Source organism: Marmota flaviventris, chromosome 8, assembly GCF_047511675.1.
Source record: "Marmota flaviventris isolate mMarFla1 chromosome 8, mMarFla1.hap1, whole genome shotgun sequence".
Lineage (NCBI taxonomy): Eukaryota > Metazoa > Chordata > Mammalia > Rodentia > Sciuridae > Marmota > Marmota flaviventris.
Genome location: NC_092505.1, coordinates 124218311 through 124246292, shown reverse-complemented (window position 1 = coordinate 124246292; position 27982 = coordinate 124218311). Strand labels below are relative to the sequence as shown.

The window sequence follows — 27982 nt, the reverse complement described above, 5'->3', positions numbered from 1 at the left end:
GTGAGCACATACAAGGGGGGTAGAATGTCACCAAGCTATAGCAGGTTTAAGGGTAAGGATGGCTGTCTAAGAGAACCACAGGAAGAAGAATATACCCAGTGTAGGTTTCAGAGCTCTTTGAATATGGCCCTCTGCTCCTTAAGTTAGGTGCCCAGCTGGTCACCCCAGTTCACTCTGGGAATCTACTTTTTTTAGGACACATCAACGCCAACTACCATCATTGAGCCACAGGGTTTTGGTTTTTTTTCTCTCCCTCAATTACAATTGAGATGATGGCTAACAGGAGAACTGTGATTTCAGGGCAAAGACGGCACTGCAGCAGTACCTGGCATGATGGGAGCGCCGGACATCTGTGAGCATCCACATCCTTGTTTAAGGAAGTACAGGAACTAGCCTCAATTGATTCCTTCTATTTGCACAAGTCACCTTGGACTGCAGGGAGCTGTTTTGCAAAAGCATTTTAGTAGGCTTAGATCTCAAATTCATCTTGAGGACATTTTTTTGAGGTAGTAATTTCCTCAGAGGACTATTGTGTTTTGTTTTGTTTTGTTTTCTGAGCTACCTGGACTCTTTATTAGAACAATCAATCATTTTCCTTTGGACCTACAATTTTTTGCCTATGCTGCAGCCACTTTGTGAGTAAGAATGAGTTTGTGTGTGTGTGCTTGCGTGTGGGTCAGAGTGAGTGGATGTGTGGGTGAGGGATACCTCAGATTTTTCTTTTCTTATTTTGTGTGAAAATCTCTTTTCTACAGATTTTCCAGGGTTTAAGCATTGCTTGCTGTATAAAACAAAAAACAAAAAAAACTTTACTGAATTATATACAGTTTGAATGAAATGTTATTTTAAAAACAAAACAATTGTTTAGTGTTCCATAAAGGTTATGTTGAATTTTGGTCAGATGAATATTTGTAAGTAAAAAAATATATGCATTTCTGAACCTCAACTTACATAGACTTTCTTTATAAAACAAAAACAGAAAAAGTTGGCTATAGTTGGCCTGAATAACAGGCACTCTACATGGTGCTGTGCAAATGAGTAAGCTAGCATCTTAAACTGCCATCAATGTTAGCAGGTCGAGCCACCTTTCAGCCTAATTTAATAAGTTCTCAGGCTTCCAAGTCAGAAGGACAGAGCGGAGTGGAGTAAGGCCACAGATTCACAGTAGGGTTTTTAAAACATCAAAGGGAAATATAACTAATGATAGTGAAAGCCAGTGGGCTCCCTTGACAGGAGACCAAGAGCCTCCCAACTACCGTAAATCCTATCATTGGTGTGGCAGTGTCTGGCAGAACTTAGCACCAGATGTGGAACCTTATTCTCAAGCTAAAAGTAGGCCGTCACTTCTTGGAAACAATGTCAGATCACTTTGTGCTTACTGAAACAGCATATATCACTGTGAAACTAAAGAGTGTTCTACAGACACTTCTGTAGGAAGAAGCAAAAACAGAATAGTTCAGAAAGCAGTCTTCTCTCAGCTGCTACAGTGGTAGCTCAGGGTTGCTAGTTGGTGTGCTTTTGTGAAAACGAGACCTGAGATCTTCTCCTACAGGAAGCTAAGAGCTTGAGAGAAGGGAAGGGAATCTGCCCTGGATGACTGAGGATGGCATCTTTTTACAGCGAGTACTGCTTAGCCCTTCTACAACCCTTAGCTCGGCACCGGCTCCAGCTTCTGGGTCAGCTTCAAGGTGAATTCAACAGCGGTTGCTCTTGACTGTTTGAAGGTAGAACCAGCCTTTTCCCTTTGCTAGAAGGAGGCCAGAGGCACCGAGGCCAGGATGAGAGGTCTGCGGTCCAGAAGTTTGCGGTGAGTGTGTGCCACTGATGGGGCCCCACGCCCACCCACCAGCCACTCCCAGTGGGGTTGCTCACATCGCAGCTGCCCTGTCACCAACCTGCACCTTCCTTGGAAGATTTCAATATGATTGATTGCAAATGAATGTTTTTTAGATGTATTTAATGCAATGTTTTTTGTTCTCAACATGGCCACTCAAGACTCAAATACAAGAGATTTTATTGTTATTTTTTTCAGAACATCACTGATTTTCTGTCCAACAGGAACTTGGGTTTTGTGCAGATATTAGAGTGCTAATGTGAGAGATACAATTTAAAGAAAACCTAATTTATTGGGAGTACAGCCTTATTTAGGGCCCATTCACTGTCATTTTTAGTACTGAGAAAATATTGTTGGTTGGCATTTGTAACACAAAACACTATAGTGTTGGTATTAAAATGTTTCAGGTAAATATGAGGAAACCAATAATGAATTGCTGAGACAATCTTGAACCAGATAGCATTAGAGAGCTGAAGGCCCAAGGAAGTGACACTTTCACACTCCAACTCTGCATGAATCTTGCCTGTGGGTATACACAATGGTCAAGTAAAAAGTGCTTTACAATAAGTAACTTTTCAGATTTGAATGAAGGGAAATGTATTTATTAAAACAAAGCTGTTTGCTGCTTTACGCAGGTGCAGTGTTCAGTCAGCAAGGAAGTGGGAAGAATGGGACATGGTCTTGTGTCTACACCCAAGTTCTTAACTAAGCTTCTCGCTCTCTTTAATACTGCATTCTGTTCCTCCTCTTGTGCCCTGATTGTAACCCAAAATTTATGAACTAGAAAAGAATGTCCAATTTAATAAGTTGCATTTTTTTTTCCTTAAGCACTTTATTCAGAACAATACATGTTCTTCTGGTAGTGTTTGGATAATATGATTTTAACACATGCTAATAAAAGCCAAGAAAAATCATAGCAACTTCTAAAAAGGAGTCTGTTTTCCAAATGTCTGGAGCATTAGGAAACCTTAGGAGATGGTGTGGAGCAGCTTTTGGAACCTATGATCCATGTGAAGGGCTGGGAGCCCTTTGCTTTTCAGGGTGGAAGCCAGTACCTCAGGCAGTTACGCTCCCAGGGGCATCTGCTGAAGTCTGGAGACCCCACTCTTCCTGGCCTCCTGAAGGCCAGCAGGCCCTTTATAGGTGGCCACTCCCAACCAGCATGACACCGTTACCACCAGTGTTGGGTCCTCCACTGCCACCACCTGCTGGACACAGACCCGAAGTTTGGCAGTTCACAGCTGCATGGTGCCCAGCAGCCACCAGCCCTCTGCAAGGGCACACAGGTGCCCTTCACTTAATTGTGTATCACCATTTCCCATTTCTGAGATGCAGATGGCACTCCCAACTCCAGGCCTCACTGGAAGAAGAGAAAAGACACCTGCTACAGAGCATGGGGTAGGAGGACAGTGCAGTGGCTATGGAGGAGGGAGTCCTAGTGGAGTGGAGCTCTGTGGGAACCCAAGGAGAGACCAGGAGACTAGGAGGTCCCCTTTTTCATAATTGCAATGGGACACTGGAATTGAGGGCTAGAAAGGAAGAGAGGAAAGGGACATCCCACCCCAGGTCCTGATGGAAGGCTAACAGAAAGGGTTCCAAACACCTTGTGACCTGGAATAGGGACTGGTGCTATCCCAACCTGCCCCTTACACTGATCTTCCCTGATTACTGAGCAGGGAGGCACTTAAGGGAAGTTTCTGTCCAGTACCTGGCCTCAGGGAAAGCTGTGGGAGCCCTCCAAGGGCCACAGAGTCATCTACTGAACCTTCTCTGCAGGTCCTGGCATTGGTTTTGCCAGGCCACCAGCTCTCTCCCTGGGGGGTGGGCCAGAGCCCGTCCTTAAGAGTTGAGTCCACCTCCTAGACTTAATGGGGCTAGGCCTGCCCTCCTTCCATCAAGCACTTGCATCTAGGGAATGAAGCCCAAAGCAGCCTCTGGCAGGAAATCAGGACCAACCAGGGTCTTAACAAAGGAGTACTGTCCCCTTGAGAGTGGAATGGTCTTACAGCCACTCTCAGGAGCCCCTACCCTATCCCCCATTCCTTATGCACTCTTAGAAAATTCACTCCCTACAATGCTGAAGCCACAGCATCCCTAAGCCCCTGACAATGGGAGGAAGGGGCAGGTCACCACCTTTCCCACTCTGACCGTCTCACCTAGTACCTCTCCTGCTTTTCTCCTGCCCAGCCCTGACCTTCTTGTCTGTTTTCTGGGGATGTTAAAGATCCCTCTCACTGACAAAAACGCTTCTCACCCTGAGTCTCAGTTCCCCACCTACTCTTCCCCGTCACCTGCTTTTCAGAGGCCCTGGTTGCTGCATATCTCATGTCACCAGTGGTGGGAGATTCTTGACTTCCTGGCTTCTGGGGAGATCAGATAGCTATCAGCTCTTTGCACCTCCTCCTCCAGGTAACTCATTGACACCTGTGGTATGAAAGCCCAGATGTATGACTTTTGTACTCCAAGTCTTGCCAGCTCTGTCATGGGCACAGACTTGAGCCCATGTACAAAGGAAGAGCACAGCCCCATGGTGAGCAGTGTGCCCAGGGCTCTGGAACAGTAGATCCCACTTTTCTGACAGCTCTGCTGGGCTTATTGTTTGATGCAGGGGCCCAGGACAGATGCTGGTTTGCACTGGGGGCTTGCATGTCTCCATTCAGAGGCAGCACAAGGTCATGGGAATGCAATGGCCTTCAACAGTAGGGTCCCTCCAATGTCTCAGGCCGTAGTGCTTCAGGCCAGGCTTATCCATTTCTCTCCAGAACCAGCACAGTTTCACACTAGGCTGACAGGAAATGTAATGTCTCTGTGAAGAGCTGTCTTCTGGGAGCCAACTGCCCATGTAAAGAACTTCTTTAAGTTGGAAGAGTGGACTCCTCTGGGGAAAACCAGCAAATGAGATTGCTGGCATTTTCCTCTTGGTTTTAAACAATACAGCCTTTTCCTCAGAAAAGACAGAGGATGCCTGCACTTGGTGAACTTAAAATAGCCTGAGAACAAGCTGGTAAGAGGGAGTGGGAATATTTGCTGGAAAGCTAATAGTTACTTTTTACTAAAACCCTGCATCCTTCAAAGGAAGAACCTAGAGAGACAGCTAACCCAGGCAGTTCAGTGGAAGGCAACCTGGGGCCCCACTCAGAGCAAGTTTGAAATTAGGCTTTAGCCAAATCAGAAGCCAAAGAACTGGGGAGGGAGATATCAAGTAAACTGGGTGAACTCTGGTTCCACGTGTAACTTCCAAGTATTGCCGATGAATGTGCCCTGACGCATGGAGAACCTCAGGTGGGCAGATCAGGCAGCACTGAATGGCCATGCATGACTGGGACAGGAAGCAGGAGGCCCCGCCAAAAGCCAGTTGACACCTGACCCCACATTGGGAAGCTGCCTTTGTCAGACCCTGGCTTGTTGCACTACTTTTAAGTCCATAGTTACCAGGTTGGGATCTAAAATGGTTTAACCATAAAGGAGGTGTACTCTTGGGAAGACACTGCCCCCATGTGGCTCAGTATCCTCTAAGATGATACCAGAGTACAGTAACCGATGCCTATTTGTTTTTTAAAACCTGATGACAGGATGTGGGAGAATGTGTTCTATATACTGTTTAATAAGGAGAAAGTATATGCTATTTTTTATTTCCACAAAAGACAGGTAAACAAGGAAGCATCGGTGCTTATAAAAGCATGTTCCTATTCTGAGGTTCCTTCCAGGCAGGCTCCAGTATACTGACATCTCGTGGCCCTGTGGCCTTGCCCTTGGTCATATGCTCAGAAGAGCAGCACAGCATCTCAGTCCATGTCCTCAGGGATGCAAAGCACCTCCATGGCGCCTGCTGCTCCTTTGGTTTCAGTGCCTGTGGAATGACAGATGTTCTGCAGGACTTGTGAAGCCAACCCTGCCCCACCCACCATCTGCAAAGAAACAGGGAAAGGAATAGCTACCATATCACTGAGGACCAAGCTAGGTGTCAGGCTAAGAGGTCAGCAGAGGGGTCCCAATATGTCTTAGAATTAAAGAACTAGCAGAACGAGTAACATCTGTTTGAGTACTTAAGATATGTCACCAGGCTAAGCTTTACATCCTGTCTCTGCAACATTTCTGTGGAGGTGTGCCCAGGGCTCTGGAACAGTAGATCCCACTTTTCTGACAGTTCTGCTGGGCTTATTGTTTGATGCAGGGGCCCAGGGCAGATGCTGGTTTGCACTGGGGACTTGCACGTCTCCATTCAGAGGCAGCACAAGGTCATGGGAATGCAATGGCCTTCAACAGTAGGGCCCAAACAAAGTTATTGGTTTGGGGTTATAATGGGCATATCATTATCTCTCCATTTTCACAGATGAAGAAACTGAGGCCCAGAAAAGGTAAGTAATTTTCCAGAAGTTATTTAGCTGGTGAATAGTAGAGCCAGGATTCAAACACAGTATCATCATGTCCTGAACTTTTGTCCCCTGCCCCCATGCTTTCTTAGCAGAAATGCTGGGTAAGTGAAGGCACATGCTGCTCCCCAGAATTGAGAAGATGAGACACATCAAAACAAATAGGCAGGGGAGCAGCATTCCAATCATGTAGCTTCAAAGTGGTGGACAGTTCCTTCTGGAACTGTCCCCTTTGCTCAATATCACCTGGGGCCAAAGTGAGGTTTGACATCTCCCAATACTCTCCCCAGAACCCCAGTGAGTTCACCCTCCTCTCAGTTCTGAGTGACACCTCCATGCCTCCAGTCATCCCTCAGGTGGATGAAGATGTCCCATGACTGTGAACACATAGGAAATGCATCATAAGCTATCCCAGGCCAGGTCCTTGGGAAAGCTGGCCCCAGCGGGGAATGACTGGAGAGTAACAGGTACTTGGATGTGGCTTGGGTCTTTGATCCACACACAGTCACACTTCCCTGCAGGTTCAGACTCCCTAGGCTCTAGGTACACTCAGCCTGTTCCTCAATTGCCAGTGGGAATAGTCACCTCAGGGCAGTGGCAAGGACTCAATAAGGGCCAGTGCAGGTCAGCCCCTGTCCACCTTTCTGTTGTGGCTGGGTTTGAGACCTTGAAACCATGAGCATAGCAAACATTTAGCCAAATACCTTGGGTTAAACCCAAACATTTGGACATATATAGGTTATTACACTTCAGATCTGCACGCAGCCTTCTCCAAGAATGACCTTCATGTCCTTTGGTTTTTCCCAGAGCATTCATGTGGATATTCCCAGCTCCTTCCACCTCACTGCAGGCTCAATGCAGATGTAACTTGGGCACAGGAATAGTGCTGGCCAATTCCTCCACTGGCGGCATGAGCTGTCACATGCACTCTGGACCCTGTGGGGTTCTCACCCAGATTTGGAGGTGGTAATGACTCAGGCTACCTTTCCCAGAGGCTGAGTTCTCTTCATGGAGAAGATGACCTGGAGCTCGTGCCACAGTGGGCTCCAGGAAGAGGGCCCTCCCCTGCAGCCCCTGCTTCTCAGCCCACTAGGGGATTCAGGAAGGGGGAGGCGGAGCACAGGGGACATGCAGGAGCAACACAGGTTTTTGCAGGAGATTTCACTAAGTTGCTAAGACCTTCCCAGTGGTTTTCACAGAGAAATACAAAATGCCTTTATAATGAAAATAGGATTCCAAGATAAACTAAAGATGTAGTGAGGTACAGAAAGGCATCATAGTTTCTCTATGAAAATATAAGACAGTTTAATATTCATATCCAAGTTACCTGATGACCCATATTTTCAGAACAGAAGTTTTTTGAATTAGTTACCAAATGATTACCAGTCCCACACACACCCAAGCACTTAGTCACAAACTCCTATTCACCGAGGTTGGTCTCCCACAGACTGCCTTGGTGACTTACCCTGAGGGGCCTCCACATCTTCATCTGAAAACTTGACACTGGGGAAGAGTAATGCCAGCTCTCTGCTGGCATCTTCTCGGTCGTGGCTCCCATGGACAGCGTTGAAGGGCATCTCTGTGCCATACAGAGCCCGGAGACTGGGGACATCGGTAAAAAGTGAAAGAAACAATTGTTTCATTTGAAAAGAAATGTCTTGCTTTCTGGCAACATGATTTCCAGATACAAATCAGCACTCTGCATTTCTGTGAAATTGCTTTCTTTGTAGAGATACCAAGAACAACAGCAGTAGGCAACATTCATTTGGTCCTGGCAGTGGTCTGGACCCCCAGCTGGGTGTTTTACATGCAGAATCTCCTGCAGTTCACCAAAGCCCTCAGAGGGGAAACCCTGGTATTTCCATTTTAGACAGGTGTAATTGTGTAAGCACTGAGCTGCCATGTTGTCAATATTACTACCATGCACTTGATACAACTGTTTAGCTGGGACTTCCTGTGTGTCGAGCAGTGTTCTAAATGCCTCTGTCCTCCATTGATGGTTATTTTACTTATGTCCTCATTTTATAGATGAGAGAACTGAGGCTCAGAAGGACTTGCTTTAGTGACACCCCAGGCTTTCTCACTAGCCCAGCTGCCTTTATATAAATGCTCTCAGCCCCTCACAACTGTAAGTCCGACTGCAGCTCCTTGGCTTCTTGCTAAGCTCCTTTCTGTTGTCTGGTCCTCTCAGCTTCAAAGGCTAAGACATGCAGATTTGGCATTGGTGACACACAGGGCCAAGGAGAAAGCCAGGTCAACTCAGGGCAGTGTGCGGGCAGGGTACTCCAGATTTCAGGGGCCTTGGGACACCCTGGGTGGAAGGGGCTGTGTCTATAATGCAGTTTCTCAGGTCACACGGCAGTGTCTCTGGCTTGACAGGCTTGAATGGAGCCCCAGAATCTGTATTCTGGAAGCACTTGGTGGGACCCTCTGGCTGAAGAGAGAATGGTGACCAAGGACCATTGGACCAATCTAGCAGCAACCTTTAGAAGAGGGTAGAGGAGGGGAGGAGGCAGCTCACAGGGGTGCTCAGCAAAGACTGGGCACTGGATCAGAAGGGGATGGCATCAGGGCCCCCCCAAATTTATAACAATGATGAGGTCTCCTGGTCAACAGAGAGCTTCGTTACCCACAATTCTGCACCAAACACCAAGTGGGGTAGAGGTTTTGAGATGGATGGAAGGACCACAGCTGCTGACATCACCTTTCAGGCTGCTCTCTCCTGGCCACACAGGGGTCACAGGGCCCCATTAGGGTTCGCCAGGCAGTAATCACATCCTCGCTGTCCTTGGTCCTGGTGAGGATAAGGAGATGGCTCGGTCCACTGCACATGTGATGTACCTGCTTTTCAAATGCCTCCTGGGCACAGGGAAAGAAAACTGTTGACATGGGGCAGGGTATACTAGGGCCTGAAGAGGGTCAGCGAATCCATCCTACCCACAGGATAAGAGGGAGTCAGTGAGCAGCCTTGCTGGTGTGTGCCTGTGGACACTTAGCCATTTCCTGGCCACCTCTGCCTGCTGTGGGGAAGATGGTGGTAGTGACCTCCCACCCGCAGAGAACCCAGAAAGGTGAGCCTTGAAGACCAGATATATATGGAAATTGTGTTGATGCTGCAAATCCAAGGGGTGGGATGTAGCTAAGTGTTTTGTTGTTTTGAGATGCTTCTCAACCCTTCTTCCTTCTTCAAGTACCAAGGCTCTGACTCCTCTTTGGGGAACAGCTCTTCTCCATTTCATTTGGTCCTACTTTGACAACCATGATGCTTAGTACCCCCAATGCACCTCTAACCTGAGAGGTAGGGGCTGTGACCTCTGCTAGGTCAACTAGACTCCCAAGGAGGTGAGTCTGAAGTAAAAGCAAATGGAAAGCAGCTGAATCTGGGTTGTCTTAAGTTTTGTGTTGTCAGCCTTTGGCTTCTGAGCTCCCTTCATTCCTCTTCTCTCCAAGCACTTCCTGGTAAACACTTCATTCAATTTTTTTTGTTAATTCTGTGAGCTACAGAGTACCCATCTAGTAAATTCTTTATTTTGTTACTCAGTGTCAAAATCGTTTCCTTGAACTGATAGAAGCTATGACTGTGATTCTGAGTGCAAATTCATGACCCACTTGCTGTTCATATCCTTTTCCTTCATAATGTTCTATCATCTCTCAAACTACTGTTAATCTATAGGCATAATGTTGGAGGAGGAGAACATGGTAAGCATATGGGAGCAGATGAGCTGACCTCTCCAGCTCTGTGTTGGTAGAAAAGACGCATTTCTGCCTCGGTCATGGTTCTCTCTTCGTTTGTTAGAATGTCAAACCCAGCTTCTTGGATCTATAGAACATATATAAGTATTCTGAAAGGGTAAATCAAATCCAAATGTGCATTTAAATTAGTTGAAATTTAAAAAATAAAGATAAGCAACTTTAAAAACAGTGAGGACCCTCATTCCCCCAGCATCTGTCCCAGTCAGATTTGAGTTCCAACCCTATGGAATCCTCCTTTCCTCAGCAGGAATCCACTGCCTGGTACCCCATCCCTGCTTATCCAACAGAGAGGAATGAGGACAGTCGTGCCTGGTAAGTGTTTCTCCTTTACCTTCATAATAATCTCATCCGTCTTTCCATGGACCACTGCATCTGGCTTAATGATTGCCAAGGTACAGGTCTCCTCTGATGACACTGAAATAAGCCAGGGGATGTGCAGTCAGATTTTGGTGTTTGAGGCACTAAGAGGCCACTTGAGGGGACAGTGCAGCCTCTACACAGGTTCCATTGCAAACCACGTTCCAGGCCAAGGCTTGAGCTCCTGGTTCTCTCCCCTGGCCTCTGCTTACCCTGCAGACCCCGACTCTAGTGGATGCACCCACCTAATTCAACTTCAGCTGGGCTGTGGGGGACAATACTTGGTCCCTGGATCAGGGGACAGACAGGTAAGAGGATTGCTGAAGAAATTAGGAACAGAAAGGCAGAAACAACTCAATGAGTAGGAGGAACAGAGTTGCACAGAGGGTGCTGGAGCAGAGGCAACACGGGCCCAGGAATCCTCACCCCTTCCCATTAGCTCCTGAAGACTCTGAGTCTCTAACTGCTATCTGCCATGTTCCCCGCTTGGCTGGCTCCTTTGTCTCTGCCTCTTTGAACCTTTCCTGCCATGTGGTAAGTATGGCTGCCCCAAGTCCTGAATCAGCATGACTTTCCAGCTCCAGCACATGCTACCAAACTGCAGCTTCAGTCCTCTCCCAGTTCAAGGTTTCCTGAGAGAAGCTAGTGCTCTACCAGTGAACTCATCTTCTTGATCCAAGGCACCACCCAAAGCCCACTGGCTAGTCCACGGGTTGGCTGCCCTTCAGTCAGTGCCCACCCGTCCAATCAGATGTAGCAATGAGAAGAGTCCATTGCTTAGGCCAGGTTCTGGAAAGGTCTGTAAGGAAACCAAAGTCTGTCCACAAGCCCATCTCCATCACACTCCTGCTTCTGTGGCCTTGGTGTATTACCTGCTCTCTCCACAGGATCAGCATACCCCCTCATCTATTTTCTGTTTCTCAACCTTTATACTGATTATGTTGCAGTGAAACAAAACAATATCTACATATAAGGAGGACCTTTGGCTCTGAAAATCTGAATAAGGTGCTGAAAATACATGTGCTATGGTTTGGGTAAGTAGAGTCTGGGTCCTAGTATGTGACACTATTGGTTGATGGTGGAACCTGTATGAGGGGTCCTGGTGGGGCCCTTGAAGGATGCGCCTCTCTCCTCCCACGCTGTGCTCTCATCACAGGCCCACAAGTAGCAGGCCCAATCAGTCATGGACTGAAACCTCCCAAGCTGTGGGCAAAATAAATATTTCACCTTTATAAATCGATTATTTCAGGTATTTGTTACAGTGACAGAAACCCAACAGTATAAATCATTTTAAGCAATCAAACCTGTCAGTTTTCCCGGGATTACCAACATGCTATGAGCACTTAGTCTTTTATAATAAATTCCATTATACATTGGCTGACTCACAAGACCACCTGGAGGGTAGAGTGAGAAGAGGCCTAAGCAGGGACCTGGAGAACTCTAGCTGGAATGGAACTCAATGAAGGAGATGCTGAGGAGGGGCCAGGGATGTGAAGGAAAAGGAGGAGAGTCATGATACCTTAGTGCCCAAAAGAGAGAACAGTTTCGAGAAGAAGATGCTAGGAATATCATCCTGCTCTGCAGGGAGATCCCACAGAATATGAACCTGTTACCAAGGAGGTCCAATGCCCCCTGTGGGCACCCTTTCAAGAAGCAATGGGTACACCCAGAATGCAGCAGGTCCAGCACGAGTGGAGGGTGAGGGGTGGCCCCAAGAGTGTGGACAAAGTTCAGGAAGCTTGGCTGTTAAGGAGATGGCTCAGGACAAAGACAAGGTTTTGTGTGGTTTTCCAGGTTGGAGAGACTTGGGAGGAAATCATGGAGGAAGAAAGAAAGAGGAGATAATGCAAAAAGCAGGCAAAGAATGTTTCCTGCAGAGTCAAATGGCTGATTTTCTTTTTGCACTTGAAGTTTTTTTGCTTTCCTAAGCCACAACTCCTTCCCTGTTAGAATTTTCCAACTCAAATAGCCTTATTTAACAAACAAAAAACACTTAAAAACAGTCTCTCTACTTTGTTCAATAATAATTTAAAAACCTGCTTTTTGTGTACAACCAGAGATATGAAAAATTGTGCTCTATTTGTATAATACGAATTGTAATGCATTCTGCTGTCATATATAACAAATTAGAATAAAACATTAAAAAAACACCCTCCATTTGTCATCAGCTCAGTTCCTGAACTTGATCCTGGTTCCCCTGGCATCTCAGTTGCCACCAAGAGATGCCTTCCCAGCAGTAGCCCGACTCCCAGCTGTCTTCACTGGCCAGCCAAGTTGCCCATGAGTGAAAATGAGTTGATGCTTCAGCAGTAAGGGAAGAAGGGCACAGAGCTGGGGGGAGGGAAGGTTTTCTGATGTTTGAGAAAGAGATGATAATAGAAACTCGAACTTTCCAGATCAGCCAAGGACCAAGGAAACACCAGCATTATCGCTTTGCATGACCAGTTCTTCTACCCTCCATGTAACGCTTAACAGAGGCCTGGTGATTGCCATGAAATCCAAGCTTGTTATATTTGAAGCATGATCAGAAAGCTGTGAAATGTAGCCAAGATGCTTTTATAGGGCAGAAGGGAGATTTGACCACAGTACATTTGAACTCAGGTGACTGGAGACATTTCATGGTCAATATTGCCAGAGTCCAGATATCTCAATGACCTGATTACTCACATCAGATCTGAACCTCCTTTGCCTTTGGCCTTGCTCATTGGTTCTGCACTCACCCACGTCCTCATCTTCTCCATCATTTTTTTCATGGAGAAAATATTCGTCTTCATCAGAAAGAGCCTCATCTTTAATCTAGTACAAATTGGTCAGGAACAGAAAATAGTTAGCCAATTTAAATTACCCCTAAGACCTTCAAAACCCTACAGAAATGACAACAAAAAATAAAGCTACAAAAGGTGGAACAAGTGGCAAGGGCAAGGTGAGGAAAGTCCTGGAGACTTACAAGATCCTTTTTTAGTAGCAGGGTGATGGGACACAGAGAGGACCAAGAAATCCATGCTTATCTTAAATGTTAGAGTTTGCCTCTTTTCACAAGCATTAAGTAGAGACTAAGGAAAAATAGAAAGTTGGCAAGAGAAAGAATTAAACTGTAAGTAAATGTTAAGTGATAGGCTAAACAGTGCAGAGAAGTAAAGGGAGAGATCATTGTTCCCCAGAAGAGGCTCATAAGAATGGAAGCATTTGCAGAAAACTGGTTTGGGAAAAAATAAGATTCAATGCTAATTCATTCCATTAAAAAAGAGCTTTGCTATTTGGAATTGAATAAGAAAACTTGAGCAGTTTAGCAGATTGCAAAAGCACCTGGAAATACTCTCTGTGTGTTGGTTTTCAAAAGCAGACAATTATTTGTGAAGAATGTGTAGTCTGTGTTATTGTGGAAATAATCAAAATCACTAGCTAGGCTGATCCTGTTTTTATAGTAATGACAGAGCTTGGTTTCTAAATTAAGGGAATTACAAATAAAACCTTCAGGAACTTGAGTTTATGGGTCACCCAGAGAGACTTTACCCCAAGGCTGAGTGGGAGACTCTTCCTTGTTATCATTTGGATAGGTGTCTCGCAAAGGCCCAAGTGTTGAAGGCTTGGTCCTCAGCTTGGCGCTATTGGAAGGTTGTGGAATCTATAAGAGGAGGGGCCTAGTGGGAGGTCTTTGATCACTGGAAGGGAATTGTGAGACAACATGGTTTCTTCTCTGCCTTCATGAGGGAAAGTTTCCTCCATTGCATGTTTCCATCATAATGTGCTGCCTAACCGTGGGTCCAAAAGCAACATGCCTTACTGATCGTGGACTGAAGCCCCTAAAACTGTGAGCCAAAATAAACCTTTCCACTTTTTAAGTTGATTATTTCAAGTATCTTGTTATAGTAACAGAAATCTGACTAACATACCACTACTCAATTCTGTAAATTTATTTTCCTTTCGGAATTAATGGTTAAAAATTGAAGTGGAGGGTGAAAGAAAAATGAATAAAAGAAATTAAAGGGTCCTGGTTGAAGGGGACAGCTTTTAAAAGGCTTCAAAATGCAGATATATCACAGCATTGTGCACTCTCAGTGAGGAACAGATCCAATGTGGGACATTCATGAAACTTTCCTCTCATAGCTCCAAGAAAATCAGGTGAAGGTGGGAGTGGGGAGACTGCTGGCTTTCCCATACAAGCAGACATAAATTTGTTGTTTGTGGAAGTGACCTCTACTTACCACTTTCCGTTCTCTGCCTTCAGCTAGCACCTTCTTTTCAGCCTCCAGTTGGTCGAGGATGGTCTTCTCCAGCAGTGGAGCATTTGCTCCCCTGACCACAGCCACCAGTTCTCCTCCCTATAATAAACCGCACACCTCATGAGAGCCTCTTCACACGTTAATCTCTTTCAACATTGGGAGTGTTTAAGAGTATGCCCGGGTCAAAGTCCATTGACCCCAGGCCCACAGCCTCTACCACCCATTTCCAACATGGGATATTCACTTCTTCTGCCACCTTCTGGGGCCCTTCCCATTAAAGTCAAGTCTGCTTTAGATCTGCTTTAGTTCCTCAGGTCTGCTCTTAGTTCTAAAATAATCTCTCACTGTGATCTCTACCTTCCACCTTGTGCCCCTCCTTTCAAAGCTTCCTTCAGGGCAACTGGTAGTTAGTTAAAGGAGGAACAGTACACAAAAAGTTGGGGGTGACTTACATATAGCCTATTTTTAAACAAATATTTATTGAGCACTTACTATGCCAAGCACCCAGGCAGAGGCAAAGAATACGCACTAAACTTGAAAAGACATAGTCACTGAATGAATGAAGGATGGAGTAATCATTCCAAATAGACAATTAGGCTATGATAAGAGAATCACTTTAATAGGGGAACTTATAAGGTGTTTGGTACTTGGGGCAAGAATTCCCAACACTGGCTGGGGTAGTCAGGGAAGACTTCACAGTGGAGGTGTATTTAGGGTGAGCCTGAATTCTCTGCTTTCACTTTTACAAGAGTCTCTATAAGTAGTACCCAAAAGGAGTGAATCTGGAGAGTGAAGGCCATGTAAAGCAAGCTCCCTTACATTTCCAGCCATCCTGTAGTGGCCCATAATAGAGTTGGAGATTGAGGCTTGTGTTCCCACCCAGCCAGGAATGGTTTATATGCTTTCATCACCAGGGACTTACACAGCCAAACTACTGTGATAATGATCCCCTTCCTGCACTTGAGCTCCGTCTGGTGTGGCCACAGACACTCATCTCTGATCTTCCCACTAATCCCTCCCTTCCCCCAATCTCAGTTCATAGTATAACTTGAGTCTCTACCGAAAACTGAAGCTCAAATGTTTCATTATGTTTCCCAACTTGTAAGACTTGCAAGGCTGTAACAAGCCCAGGAGGCCTACGTTTTCCAAACTAACAACCCTGGCCTGGCTCTCAGGAGCCCTGGGAGAGAAGATCCCACTTTCTCTGAATACAATGAGGGGCTGGACTGGGTTGGAAATAGCCTGTTATTCCATTTCCTTCAGGTATAGCAGTTGGCCTCAACCTGGGAAGCCAGATCTGACGTTGGGCCCTAAGGGGCATGGAGTGGGGCCATGGATGTCACACTCAGAGACATCCACATTAGCTTGTCAGAACACGGTGCCATATAGCTTTCCTCAATAGTCTCTCATGTTTCTTCACATTTTATGATTGAAAAGATGAATGCAGAGCTTGTCTGCCCCATAAGGAAGTATTCATTTTTGCTAAAATTTCCTCTTTATGAACAGAGGATAGAAATCTTCAAACCCTGTGCTCTGAGAGTGAATCCATAGTCTAAAGTGTATAGGAGCCAAGAAGGAGCATGTGTATTTGAGTGTCTCATTCTTTCCCACGTACGGCCAGTCAGGATGGCTGCCCCAGCCAACTGTGACCACCAGAGAACTGTGTCCTCTCTCTCCTGGGGAGTAGGGATGGCCTGAAGGCCACTGTCCTAAACAGGGTCAAGATGGTATGTGTCACCAGGTCTGAGGCAATTAATGACATTGAGTTGCATCTATTTGAAAGCTAATGATCTGTAACCATCAAATAGTTCTTATTCTACAGATGTACTTACTGCATAAAACAGAAAGGTTGGCTCACACTTCCCTCGGTATTTTTCAAGGACATCAAGACAATCTGCCTCTGCCTAAAGAAGACAAACTGTCAGCAGGCACCCACTGGACCTGGGCACAGGGCCCTGAGAACTCCATACCCCCATGACCAACCTCCCCAGGTGAAGCCCAACTTGCTCTCCTGCTGCTCGCTCTAATCACAACTGTCCTGTCAACATACTGGTAATTGTGAAAAGTGTACTTCCTTAAAGAGTCTAATGAGGAGGAAAAAGACTTTCTCTTTCTCTCACCCAGCTACTCCACCAGTCCAAGGAAACTCCACCATCTGGTGTCCTTCTGCGGCCATGACTGGCAACAGCAGACATGAAAAATCCTCAGAAATTGCCTTTGATGTCTGACGAACCCACTGTATGTAGACACCACAGATCCCCCAGGTGAGCCAATCAGCAACACCCTTGCTATAGAAGCACCAAGTCTGAGTCCCAAGGAGAGACTGAGTCCCAAGTGGAGAGTCCTGGAAATCCAACTTCTTGAGAGATCAGCGTATGTTATATTATCTCCTGTCTTCACTGTCTGTGAACCTTGAACCCATGCAGCATATGAACAGTGTCTCTTGCACACTTCTCTGAAATTTATTTCCATTTCCACACATGAAACAAAACAAGCATTTGCTATAAGTTCCCCTTTATGAAACAGAGGTTGGAAATCTTGAAACATGGTGCTCTGAAAGTGATGTTTCAATCAATAGTGTTCATGAGACCAGGAGTATATGCATAGGAGTGACATGGATTCCTTCCTTTCACACAGCATAAAGAGATTGCCTGAGCCAAAAGGACTGCAGTGGGTGGAGGGGTAAGGATCTCTACATCTAGAGAAAGTAGAAGGCATCATGACAATGTCAACAGTGTTTTATGACCTTTGGTTTGGAGGGAATCTTACTAATGCAAAGTGCAGAAGGTCCAGGCCAACCTCAATCCTCATCTTCTGGAAGAGGCTTGCCACAGGTTTGCAGGGGCCACACCAGCCTTGGTAGACATCAACAACTGTGAGGAGCCAAGAAGCAGGGTCAGCAGGCACCCCACCCTCCATACAGGCACAGCCATTCCCATACATTCTAATGCCCTCAAGTCTCATCTGTTTGCAGGGATACTTAATGGTTAAAGGAGTTTTTTATTCCATCAGACTGTGAGCGAGCATAGAAACCACTGTCCCTTGTTCTTATGAACTCAGTATTCTGAATTCAAAACACATTGAAGAAAGTATGGCAGAAAGTAATTTTCTTACAGTGGCCTCTTTACCTTACAGATTTTTCAGGCTACATTCAGGGTCAAACCTGGCACAGAGTGACCCTCAATGATTATCTGAATTGGACTGAAACCATCTGTTCCAAAAGAAGAGCCATGAAGGTTACTGTGGGTGACCAGTCAGCATATAATTGACTCACCTGCTCGAGAGTAAACACAGTTTTAAACTTTTCCCTGATTGATAAAAGCCATTTGCTTTGAGTAAAAGAATTTAATTTACTTTATAAAATCAGTACTTTTCTCCTGCAAAGAGAACTTGTTGGAGAATGAGATGGGAACTTGGATTCCATTATCTTTTTTGATCCCGATCTATAGAGGGTGTCATGGCTAGGCAGGCTCAACCAACTCCTGTGTACCAGATATATGCAGGAACTGCCCAATCAGGAGGCAGCAGCAAGAGCTAGACTGTCGCTTACTGGGGGCCATATTGTAGAGGAGTGTTTTCCAGGAGCCTCACCACTTAAGAGTTTGTGCCTAATCCACACAGGTGGGTATTTCCATTCAACAGCTACCATAACATAGTTATAGGCAAATAGTGTAAAAATTGCTTATAATTTATTAGTCTACCAGCTTTAATAGCATGCAATTTTTAATTTTTTAATGCAGATTTATATTTCCATAGTTTCACATCAAGTGAGTACAATTACTCTAACAAACTATCATGACTAAAATTAAGCATAGACTCTGGTGGCACAGCATTAACACCATTTTGTACTAGCCAGGGAAGGCAGCCTTCTGGGTGGAGGGCAGGTGTACTGAGCATTGCAGAAATGCTGGCCATGCATGGGCAGAGAAGTAAGCATGCTGCAAAGCCTGGGCAGCCAGGCACACACAGGGGGAATTCAGGGACCCTGGGCTGCCTGCCCTAACCAGACCTGCCCAGGCCTGTGTGATGGGAAATGGTGGTGGGGCTCATTGGAGAAGTCTGAGATGTGGACTTGAAGACCTTCATCTGGATTTATGTGGCCATAAGGAAGGACTCACAGTAAGTTTCAGAGAGGAAAGGAACCTAACTTTTCTTGAGCCAAAGCAAGCATCTGTGCTTTGCTTTTTTCTCAAAAAGCCCACTGAGTTGAGAATCATCCCAAGATAGAGATGAAGAAACTGAAGTTCATAGAGGTGAAGCTGCTGGCCAAAGGTAAGAATTCCACACAGGGTGGTTTATAAACAATAGACAGCTGTTTCCCACAATTTTGGAATATAAGAAGGCCAAGACCAAGACTGGCAGCTTCGGTGAAAGCTGTGTTCACATGTGTTGGAAGGTGAAGGACAGGAGGGACAAACTCCCTCCATCAAGCGCCAATCCCATTCTTGAGGGGAAGAGCCCTCGGGGATCCACCTTTAATGCCACCATTTTGGCCATTAAGTTTCAACACTGGAGTTTTAGAGGAGACATAGTCAATCCCTAGCCTAGCAGAACCAAATACTGTGCCAGGCTGTCCGAGGTCACAGCCCACGTTCTTTCAGCTGTTCCTGGCAAGGAGGAAGACAAGCCAGTTCAAGAGCAAGGGCTGGCTCAGCAGGCAGCAGCATTTTGCAGAATGTGAGACCTAGGCTGGGTGGGAGGAGAGGCAGCCAGACAGGAGCTGCAGTGGGGTGAGAGGCCAAAGAGGTGGGGACCACAACCTCTGCCAAAGGAATGTGGAAATGGAGATGTGGATGAACACCAAGGGGTGTGAAAGGGACTCCACCTCTGAGCCTGGCAGAAAAAGACCTGGGTGGAGTTGGAGAGAGAGTTGAAGGGATGAGGAATGTTGAACTAGTTCTAGTTGGGCTGGTTTTCTGGTGCTAACCAAGAGATTGCACAGGCAACCAGACACTCAGAAGGAGAGCAGGGGCAGAGAGGGGGCTTTGGCCTCCTCAGTGTCCAGGTGGAGGGATCAGACGCTGGGCTTGAGAACAGGACTCACAATTGGCCAATGTTTGGATTTCAACACTCCATGGTGATGTGGGCGGAGGCAAGAAAGCATTTGAGTCAAGCTAGGAGGGCAGGTTCTACTGCAAAGAAAGACAGTGGGCCCCGATCAGCTTAAAATCCCCAGGCAGTATTTGCATCGACAGTTCACCTGCCGCTTCTACCAGCTTCTAGTCCCCTCTCATTCTCCTTGGCTCTAGGCAGGAGCTATGGGAACAAACTCCACCAACTTAGGAGATAGTCAGGTGGGGCCTGAGGGACGCTGGAGAGGAAGGGGCATTAAGAGGTTGACTCTGAAAGGCAGGAAGCAAAATGGAGAAGACCCCTGGAAGAAAGGGCAGAAATGATGAGAGTGCCTGAACCGCGTGACCTGATTAGACTAGCATGTTTGAAGGCAGGTGCAAAAGAGCCAGCACAGGAAGACTCCCAAGACCGTTGTTGACCTTGGAAGCAAGTTTCTGCTGGCTCCAGGGAGAATGAGCATCTATACTGTGTGTGTGTTCATCTAGCTGCCTGATGATCAGGGGCCAGGAGGAGCCTGGCTGCCTACAAGGCCCTAGAGCATTAGCGCAGGCTTGGCAGAGTCAGTGTTTGGTATGGTGTTGGTGCTTAGCAAGGTAGCTGGCATGCAGGAAATCACTGCTGCTGAAGAAACAAGCAGTGGTTGTCTCACCTTGGAGTTGGGTTCCAGTTGCCCAGACAGAACACAATAATTCAGTCTTGGCACCATTGAAAAGGCTTTATATAATTCCTCAAATCGGAGTGTGTGGCACTACTCACACCCACACAAATGGATCAATGCAACCAGCATTTATTTAGCATCCACTTGGCCCAGGTCTGGGCAGGTGGGCTATAGATGAGAGATGAGAGAGCCAGCGCTGTGGTGTTAAGAATCTAATGGCACCCACATGGATGGGGGTGAGGGGCTTGACAGAGTCCAGGGGCTCCTGAACCATACAAAGTTTCCGCAAAGATTTCACCCAGGGAGGCTACTTTGGAGCTGGGTCTGGGAAGGAGAAAGCTCTCAACAGGCTGAGATGAGTCATGATATGCCAGGGAGTAGGGACAAGGGTAAAGTGAAGAAGCAGGGAAACATGTGACATGTTCTGGGAAAATGTCAGCACCCAGGACTCAGCTCAGGAAGCAGTGGGGAAGGGGCTGGGAAGACAGATCAAGTCACAAGAGAGCAAGAGTTCTCGAATGTGGAAGTCATCCAAATGGGGTGCAGAGACATGGATAAGAACAGATACAAGCAGACATGCAGAGAATAACAGAGCCCAGAGGTAATCTGGAGAAAGATATCAAGAGGAAGAGAAAGGAATAATAATGAGTGCGAGGGAGGTAGTAACCTCTAAGATGTCGCCAAAGATCAGCCTCTTGGTACTCCCTGGGCTGGACTTAGTGGGTTTCTAGTGATCAGAAGAGGGCAGGAGGATATCACTTTCAAGATTAGGTTAATAAGGACTGACTTCCATCACATGCGCTCCCAGAGCCCTGCTTTAAAGGAGCAAGTTGCCATGTCCTGAGCAGCCTCATGGAGAAACTGATAGCAAGAAATTGATGTCTCTGGCCAACAACTAGTGAGGATTTGAATCCTGCCAACAGCCACACGAGTGGACCTGGAAGTGGACCTTCTAAATTTGGCCAAAAGCTTAGAAGCCAATCTGCCCCAAATTGAGCTTTGAAACCTTCCAACAACTGCACTCCTGAGCCAGAGGAACCCAACTAAGCTGCATCTGAATTTCTGACTCACAGAAACTGTGGGATAATAAATGTTTGTGGTTGTAAACCACTAGTTTTGTGCAGCAACAGATGACAGATACAAGAAGGATTAAGAACAAGGAGGCCCCTGGGCAGTGGCTATGCTGCTTCCTAGTGATTACTGTGCTGTTCCTGGTTCCAGTGCCTTATGATGCCTGGCTCTTCCTCCTATCTGAGAGTTCCAAGAGATCCCCATTTTCCTTCTAATGCATTCTCCTTTTGTGCCTCGGGTAATTAGAAGAAGTTTCTATAACTGAACATCAAACAACCCTGAGAATGACAATCAGCTCTAAAATAAGGAAACCCTGCTTTCTGACAGTACTGACTCATTTCCTGAACCAAATTTATGATGTTCAAGCCAGATATAAATACAATACCCATCTTTCTTCTCAGGAATTTGTTCTAAAACCCCTAGAGGATGCCTGATACTTTGGATAGTACCCAACATTTTATAAGCACTTCAATACCATGACAGTCTTTTGGATAACTAAGCAGGATACTTAAAAGACTAATGGGCAGGTAGCATATACAGTGTCGATTCACTGAACAAAATGATGATTCATGTCCCATCAACCCATGGGATGATGTAAGAGTTCATCATGCTATTCAGAATGGTGTGTGTTTTAAAATTTATGAAATGTTTATTTCTGGAATTTTCCATTTAATGTTTCTGAATTGTGGTTGACTGCAGGTAACTGAAACTAGAAAGCAAAACCACAGACAAGGGGAGAACTACTATACACACAGACACAAAGAAAGCACCTGGCTGTTTATGAGGCTCAAGGTTATAGGAAAAGGTTATTGCAGCCTTCTCTTTATGGCTCAACACTTCAATCAACATTCTTGAAAAAAAATGGATCTGAAAAAAATATATTTTATTTTGAATTACCAGTTAGTCCTTTGGAACTCAGCATTTCTTCCCAAAGCTCCTGGGTGCTGATGTTGACCTAAATTCAGAGAATCAAATGCTTTAACACCGAGGGCACAAATGGGGAAACAATTTCATGAATTTTGTCTTTCTCCAAAATACTTAGAAATACATTCAAGTTTTTCTCTCTCCCCAATCTTCTTTAGTCCTTACCTTTCTTCCTGTTTCTTTCCCCCAGAAAAAAAAAAAAAAACACTAAACTAAGAGTGATACATATTATTCTTAGCATTTTAAAAAATGTTACTTCTTCAGAAACAGTACATAAAATTTCTTGGTGTCTTTAAAATGTACATGAACAGTATAATATTATAGCTTTCCTTTTGCAATTTATATTTTCACTCAGTATCACAAATAACTAAGAGTTGAATTTATTACCATTCATTCACTTCTTTTTCTTTTATCTAAAAAGAGTTCTGGTTTATATTAGACATGGAATTCAAGGAGAAGTGCATATTATCCCTCTTCATTAATAGTAGACATTTTTATAGAGTATACAGAATGTATTTTTACTTTGAAACAATTTTAAACTTACAGAAATTTTGCAAGTACATTATAAAGAATGTGTGGGGGTATATTTAGAAGTAGATTGTTAGTCTGATATTCCATCACTCCCAAATACATTATCCTATATAGCCACAATAAAATCATCAACATCAGGGGAAAAAAACACTGATATACTGTTACATTTAATCCTTACATGCCATTAAAGTTTTACCAATTGTCCCAATAATGTCCTAGATAGCAAAGGAGGTAATCAGAATCCCACACTAGTCAAATCTCTTAGCATCAATTCACCTAGAATAATTCTTAACTCTTTCTTTTATTTTCAAAATCTCAAAACTTTTAAAAACTATATGCCAGTTGTTTTGTAAAATGGTGTGTCTAGTTCCTGCTGATTAGGTTCAGGTGGTACATCTTTAGATTGGTTGGAGTATTAGAGAAGCTGAAGAGAGTTCCTCTGCTTACATCCAATCAGGTGATACACAATTTCCATCTGCCGATTAACCACCAGAACAAGGTGCTACTCTCAGACTCCTGCACTAAAAAAACCACTCTCTTTCCTCTTGTAATTAATATTTGGAATACCATGAAAATTACAAATTGTTTTTAATACAAGTATTCTAAAGTCTGTATTCCTATAAAAGGATAGGATACATTATCTGTAATAAGGGCAGGAATCATGTAACATCTGCAAGTCCTCTGTGAGAAGTCTCTTTTTTTAAGAAAGCATACTCCTGACTTTTTGTTTCTATGACAAAAAAAATCAGGATATAAAATTTCTTAGTGTCTTTAAAATGCACATGAGCAATATCATACTGTAGGTTTCCTTAAAAGAGGTAAGAGCCTTAAACATCTGTCATCCTGGAGGCACAACTACAGTCCTGGGGCAAATGACAGGAGAGATCAGAAAAGCTCCCACTCCCGCCCCAGAGGCTCAACTATAAGTCACTGGCAAACTCTCTGTGGCTCTTCCTGTCATGGAATGAGCTACATCACCTCTGGGTCCAGGACTCTGGGTAGCTGAAGAATCTCACCCCTAGAAGAAGGGCAGGAGGAGAAAAGAATAGAAACTATTTGAACTTCACTAAGCCCCACGTTTGGTAGGGAAATAATGGGAAATGTATTAACACCTTTGAACAGATTGCCTCAATATCCTATCATTTCTGATTCTTAGTCACAGAAGGAAACCCAGAGACAGGACAGGGTTCCTAGGATGGCAGACCCTAGGCACTGCTTTCAAGGGGTTTACTTTATACGTAGGTGATACACAGATTCCTTGGTGTGAGTGGGGAGGGGCTGCTGCTCCCCCTTCTCCTCAGCAAATGGTACTTAGAGCTGTGAGGAATTCACATGAAAAAATAATATTGCTAACACATTACCCCCAATGGGGATATAGGACATAAACCTATGAGATGATAATCATATGGGCCAATAACATCAGAGAAACCACAGAAAGCATTCAGACGGATCTGGAAACTTCCAAAAGAATCTCATTACAACTCTGCAAGTTATGTATTCCTCCCCTCCCCATTTATATAAAGGATATGGGGCTCATATACGCTGAAAAAAATGATACACATAGAAAAAGTGGGAGGGCAAGGTGCTCAGAATCTACTACAGACAGAAGATTCCCACCTTCAGAGTCCTAGAATAGCAAAGCCAGAAGACCCTTAAGGATATCACACACACCCTCATCCCACAATGGGCAAGCCATAGCCCAGAGAAGTTATGTAATATATTTTAAATCACAGAATTGACTTAGAGAAAATTTCAAGAACTATATCTGGCTTCTGCAGCCTAAGCATGTATCTTTGGGGGTTCAGTTGATTTATGAGACATTCTAAAGCTTGTTTTTAAATGTACCCATATTACAGATCATTCAATGATCTTATGACAAAGTCCTCTCTCCCAATTCCAGGGCCCAGGCATGCATGTTTTTACCATAGCTGTAGAATCACTCGCTACTTACTGTCCAGGACCAAGAAGAAAACAAGAGGTAACAAAAACTTACAGTTTCACTTGTCTTAAGTGCAAATGAAGTTAGGCACTCTGTATAACAAATGCTCATCACATAATACATCTCAAAGAATATTGTTAATAAGCGAAGAGAACAGTGATGGAGAAATCTGCACAAAGCACAGAGGTACAGAGCCATGCCCAAACTCAAAATCATCTATATCATATTCTCCATGCAAGTTGCAACTATGTTTCAGCAAAGAAGTTCAACTATCACCTGGGAATTATGCTGGATAATCTTTCCTTAGTTTTGATTTGTGATAACGCATGTTCGGGTCCTTACGGTTGTATGTGCACTATAAGCAAAAAAGCTTTTGCCCAATTTTGTTTATATATATTTATGCATGAAAAGTTTGTCAAAACGAGGGGTCCGAGATAATTTTTTTTAACTTTAAGACATAAGGGTAGAAAACTCAAGTTCTAGAATACCGTTACATACTGCTAGCAAAGAGAACATGACTTTCGTACTGCACCCTCCCCTCCCCTCCACACCACACCACACCACACCACCCTCCAACCCTAACCAAGTGCTGGAAGCTAGCGCCCCTTGAGGCTTACCTGCAAAGCAGTTTCCTTCTTCTTGCTGCCCATGGTTCTGCAAAGAAGACGAAGCCCTGTTACCGTCTGGGCCCTTCTGGCAGCGGACTCCCTATAACCGCTGTGCCAATCAGCATGCGCAGAGCCTTCTTCACAAAGCCCCCCGCCCCCTTTTTAAGGTGCTTCTAAGTGGCAGCAAATCAAGTCCCTGATAGCAAATGAACACCGCCTGAAGGGAGCAGAGCCTGCAGGCCACGGCGGGCGACCCGCCAGGAGGTTTTCTGCGGATCTGCGAAGCCCCTTCGCCACCCGGGATCCGGGATCAGCTGGTGCAGCCTGTCACACACCAGAGCGCTCGGGGGTGGGGAGGAGAAGATCCTGTTGTCCGTGCGGTTCCCCCACGTACTACCGGGAAGCGGCCACTGCGAACGACCTCTCCACCGGTACTCAGTCTTCTACGCGCCGGGAGTCTCCAAACGACTCTGCTACTAACCCGCTACGGTCGTCCTGGCAACCCAGCACCCCGCCCAGCCGGCCCGGGAAGCCGCGGACCCGTAAGCCACGCCTCCTGGGGCTTTGCGCAATCTCCTAGCCGCACTCCCGGTACGCAAATGGCACGGGGGAGTCCCGCCCCTTGAGGGCTGCGTTAGGCTCTAGGAAGGCCCTCATTGGCTGGAGCGTATGTATGTCAGTGTCGGGCGGATTTGAGGCAAAGACCTGACCTTTGCGTGCATCCTAGAATTGCATTGCTGGATCCCTGCATCCTTCCTACCCGCCTGAGCCAATGTGATGCTTTTCTTCCATTATGTACTTGCATAACGCGTCGCAGGCACGATCGGTTTTGAGGGGGTTTGAAAGGGTTCTCTTGAAGACAAAAATAAATAAATAAAATAAAATTATGAATTTAAAATTAAGTATGAATGTCAAGTATAATAAATACAAATATGAAGCAGTTGCAAACAGGGTAGTTATTAACTCAAGTAGTTCAATAAATGATCACTTTAAATGTGAACAGTCTAAATTACACCAATTAGGATATTGGGATTTTTTTTAATATTTATTTTTTAGTTGTAGTTGGATACAATATCTTTATTTTCTTTATTTATTTTTATATGGTGCTGAAGATCGAACCCAGGGCCTCACACGTGCTAGATGAAGGCTCTACCGCTGAGCCACAATCCCAGCCCTGCAATTAGGATATTGTAAAAAGCAAACATAAAAACAAGGCTGAATTGTGTGTTGCCTGTTAAAAAAAAAAAGACAACCTCTTTATTTTTGTTGTTGTTCCAATTTTTTGTCCATATTTTTATCGGCGCATTATAATTGTACATAACAATGGATTTGTTGTTACATTTCCATACCTGCTCACAATATAACAATAAAATGCAGTATCATTCCCCTGTATTTCCCTTTTCCCCCTTTACCTGCCTCCTCTGGTTCCCTTTCCTCCACTCTAGTGATCTCCCTCCAATCTTCATGAGATTTACCCTCCTAACCTTTTCTTTTCCTTTTTCTTCTTCAATGCATGAAAGAGAACACAAATTTTGATTTTCTGAGTTTGACTTATGTCATATAACATAATGTTCTCAATTTCCATCCATTTTCCTACCAGTGACATAATTTCATTTATCTTTATGGCTGAATAAAACTCCATTGTTTATATCTACCACATTTTCTTTATCTATTCAGTGATAATAGATACCTTGGCTGGTTCCATAGTTTGACCACTGAATTGTGCTGTTGTAAACATGGGCATGCATATATCAATATAGTATGCTGACTTTAATTCTTTAGGATAAATACCAATGAGTGAGATAGTTGGGTCATATGGTGGTTTCATTCCTCATCTTTTGAGGAACCTCCATACCGATTTCCACAGTGGTTGTAGTATATTACAATCCCACCAACAGTGTAGAAGTGTTCCTTTTTCTCCCCATTCTCTCCAGCATTTAGTATTTGTGTCCTCCATGGCTGCCATTTTAACCAGAGTGAGATGTAATCTTAGCATAGATGTGATTTGCATTTCCTTAATTGCTAAAGATGTTGAACACTTTTTCATATATATGCTGGCCATTTGTATTTCTTCTCTGGAGAAGTGTCTGTTTACTTTGCCCACTTATTAATTGGGTTAAGTGTTATTTTTTTGTGTGTGATAAGTTTTTTGAATTCTTTATATATTCTGGATATTAATCCTCTGTCACAAGAGCAGTTAGCAAAGATTTTCTCCCATTCTGTAGGTTCTTCACATTAGTGTTTTTTTTTTTTTCACTGTGCAGAGGCTTTTCAATTTGATGCCATTCCATTTATTAATTATTGATATCATTTCCTGAGCTTTAGGAGTTCTCCTGGGAATGTCAGTGCCTATATCTATATGCTGGAGTGTTGACCCTACATTTTCTTCTAGGAGTTGCAGTTCTGGTCTGATTCCCAGGTCTTTGATCCATTTTGAGTTGACTTGTGCAGGGTAAGAGATAAGGATCTAATCTCATTCTTCTACATTTAGATAAGCCATTCTCCCAGCACCATTTGTTTGAAAGCCTATCTTTCCTCCAATGTATTATTTTGGCACCTTTGTCAAGGACAGTATCTGTGTGGGTTTGTCTGTGTGTCTTTTATTCTGTCTTTTATTCTGTACCATTGGTCTGTTTTA

At 44.7% G+C, this 27982-nt stretch overlaps 2 protein-coding genes and 1 long non-coding RNA gene across 11 annotated transcripts in view; 2 read left to right on the top strand and 1 right to left on the bottom strand.

The window, feature by feature from the left end:
- Window positions 1-2022, top strand: part of Armc8 (armadillo repeat containing 8) — a 99972-nt gene extending 97950 nt beyond the window's left edge. For 4 of the 5 annotated variants that reach the window (XM_071615622.1, XM_071615623.1, XM_071615621.1 and 1 more), the window contains one exon: window positions 301-2022. In XM_071615622.1, the coding sequence (XP_071471723.1) occupies window positions 301-334 (34 nt within the window). In that variant the 3' untranslated portion in view covers window positions 335-2022. The remainder of the gene's footprint in view (window positions 1-300) is intronic. The other variant, XM_027933572.2, reaches the window with a different exon arrangement.
- A 3412-nt stretch (window positions 2023-5434) lies between these two features.
- Window positions 5435-25861, bottom strand: Nme9 (NME/NM23 family member 9). 5 transcript variants are annotated; one of them, XM_027933576.3, is made up of 12 exons: window positions 25826-25861; window positions 25354-25390; window positions 22240-22297; window positions 17310-17413; window positions 16373-16444; window positions 14523-14639; window positions 13038-13113; window positions 10292-10374; window positions 9935-10027; window positions 8912-9066; window positions 7673-7809; window positions 5435-5684 (listed from the first exon to the last, which is right to left on the bottom strand). In XM_027933576.3, exons 2-12 carry the CDS (start codon window positions 25384-25386, stop codon window positions 5620-5622), a joined length of 993 nt encoding a protein of 330 aa, XP_027789377.3. In that variant the 5' UTR covers window positions 25387-25390; window positions 25826-25861; the 3' UTR covers window positions 5435-5619. The 5 variants fall into 5 exon arrangements, with proteins under 5 accessions (XP_027789377.3, XP_071471727.1, XP_027789375.3 ...); XM_071615626.1 differs by lacking the exon at window positions 25826-25861 and adding an exon at window positions 25742-25822; XM_027933574.3 differs by lacking the exon at window positions 25826-25861 and adding an exon at window positions 25680-25819.
- On the top strand, window positions 16438-17811 carry LOC114091198 (uncharacterized). Its single transcript, XR_003582473.3, has 3 exons — window positions 16438-16531; window positions 16665-16804; window positions 17676-17811. It is a non-coding gene; the product is annotated as an uncharacterized lncRNA (long non-coding RNA).
- Window positions 25862-27982: the final 2121 nt, after the last annotated feature.

What these genes read in the sequence shown, in the direction of transcription:
- Nme9 (XM_027933576.3), bottom strand. Translation starts at nt 25,386, where the DNA reads ATGGGCAGCAAGAAGAAGGAAACTGCTTTGCAG. An exon ending in ACCTTCTGCACTTTGCATTA is followed by an intron (nt 16,445 to 17,309) that starts GTAAGATTCCCT and finishes TGTCTTCTTTAG; the next exon opens with GCAGAGGCAGATTGTCTTGA. An exon ending in CAACCTTTCTGTTTTATGCA is followed by an intron (nt 14,640 to 16,372) that starts GTAAGTACATCT and finishes GGTTTATTATAG; the next exon opens with GGAGGAGAACTGGTGGCTGT.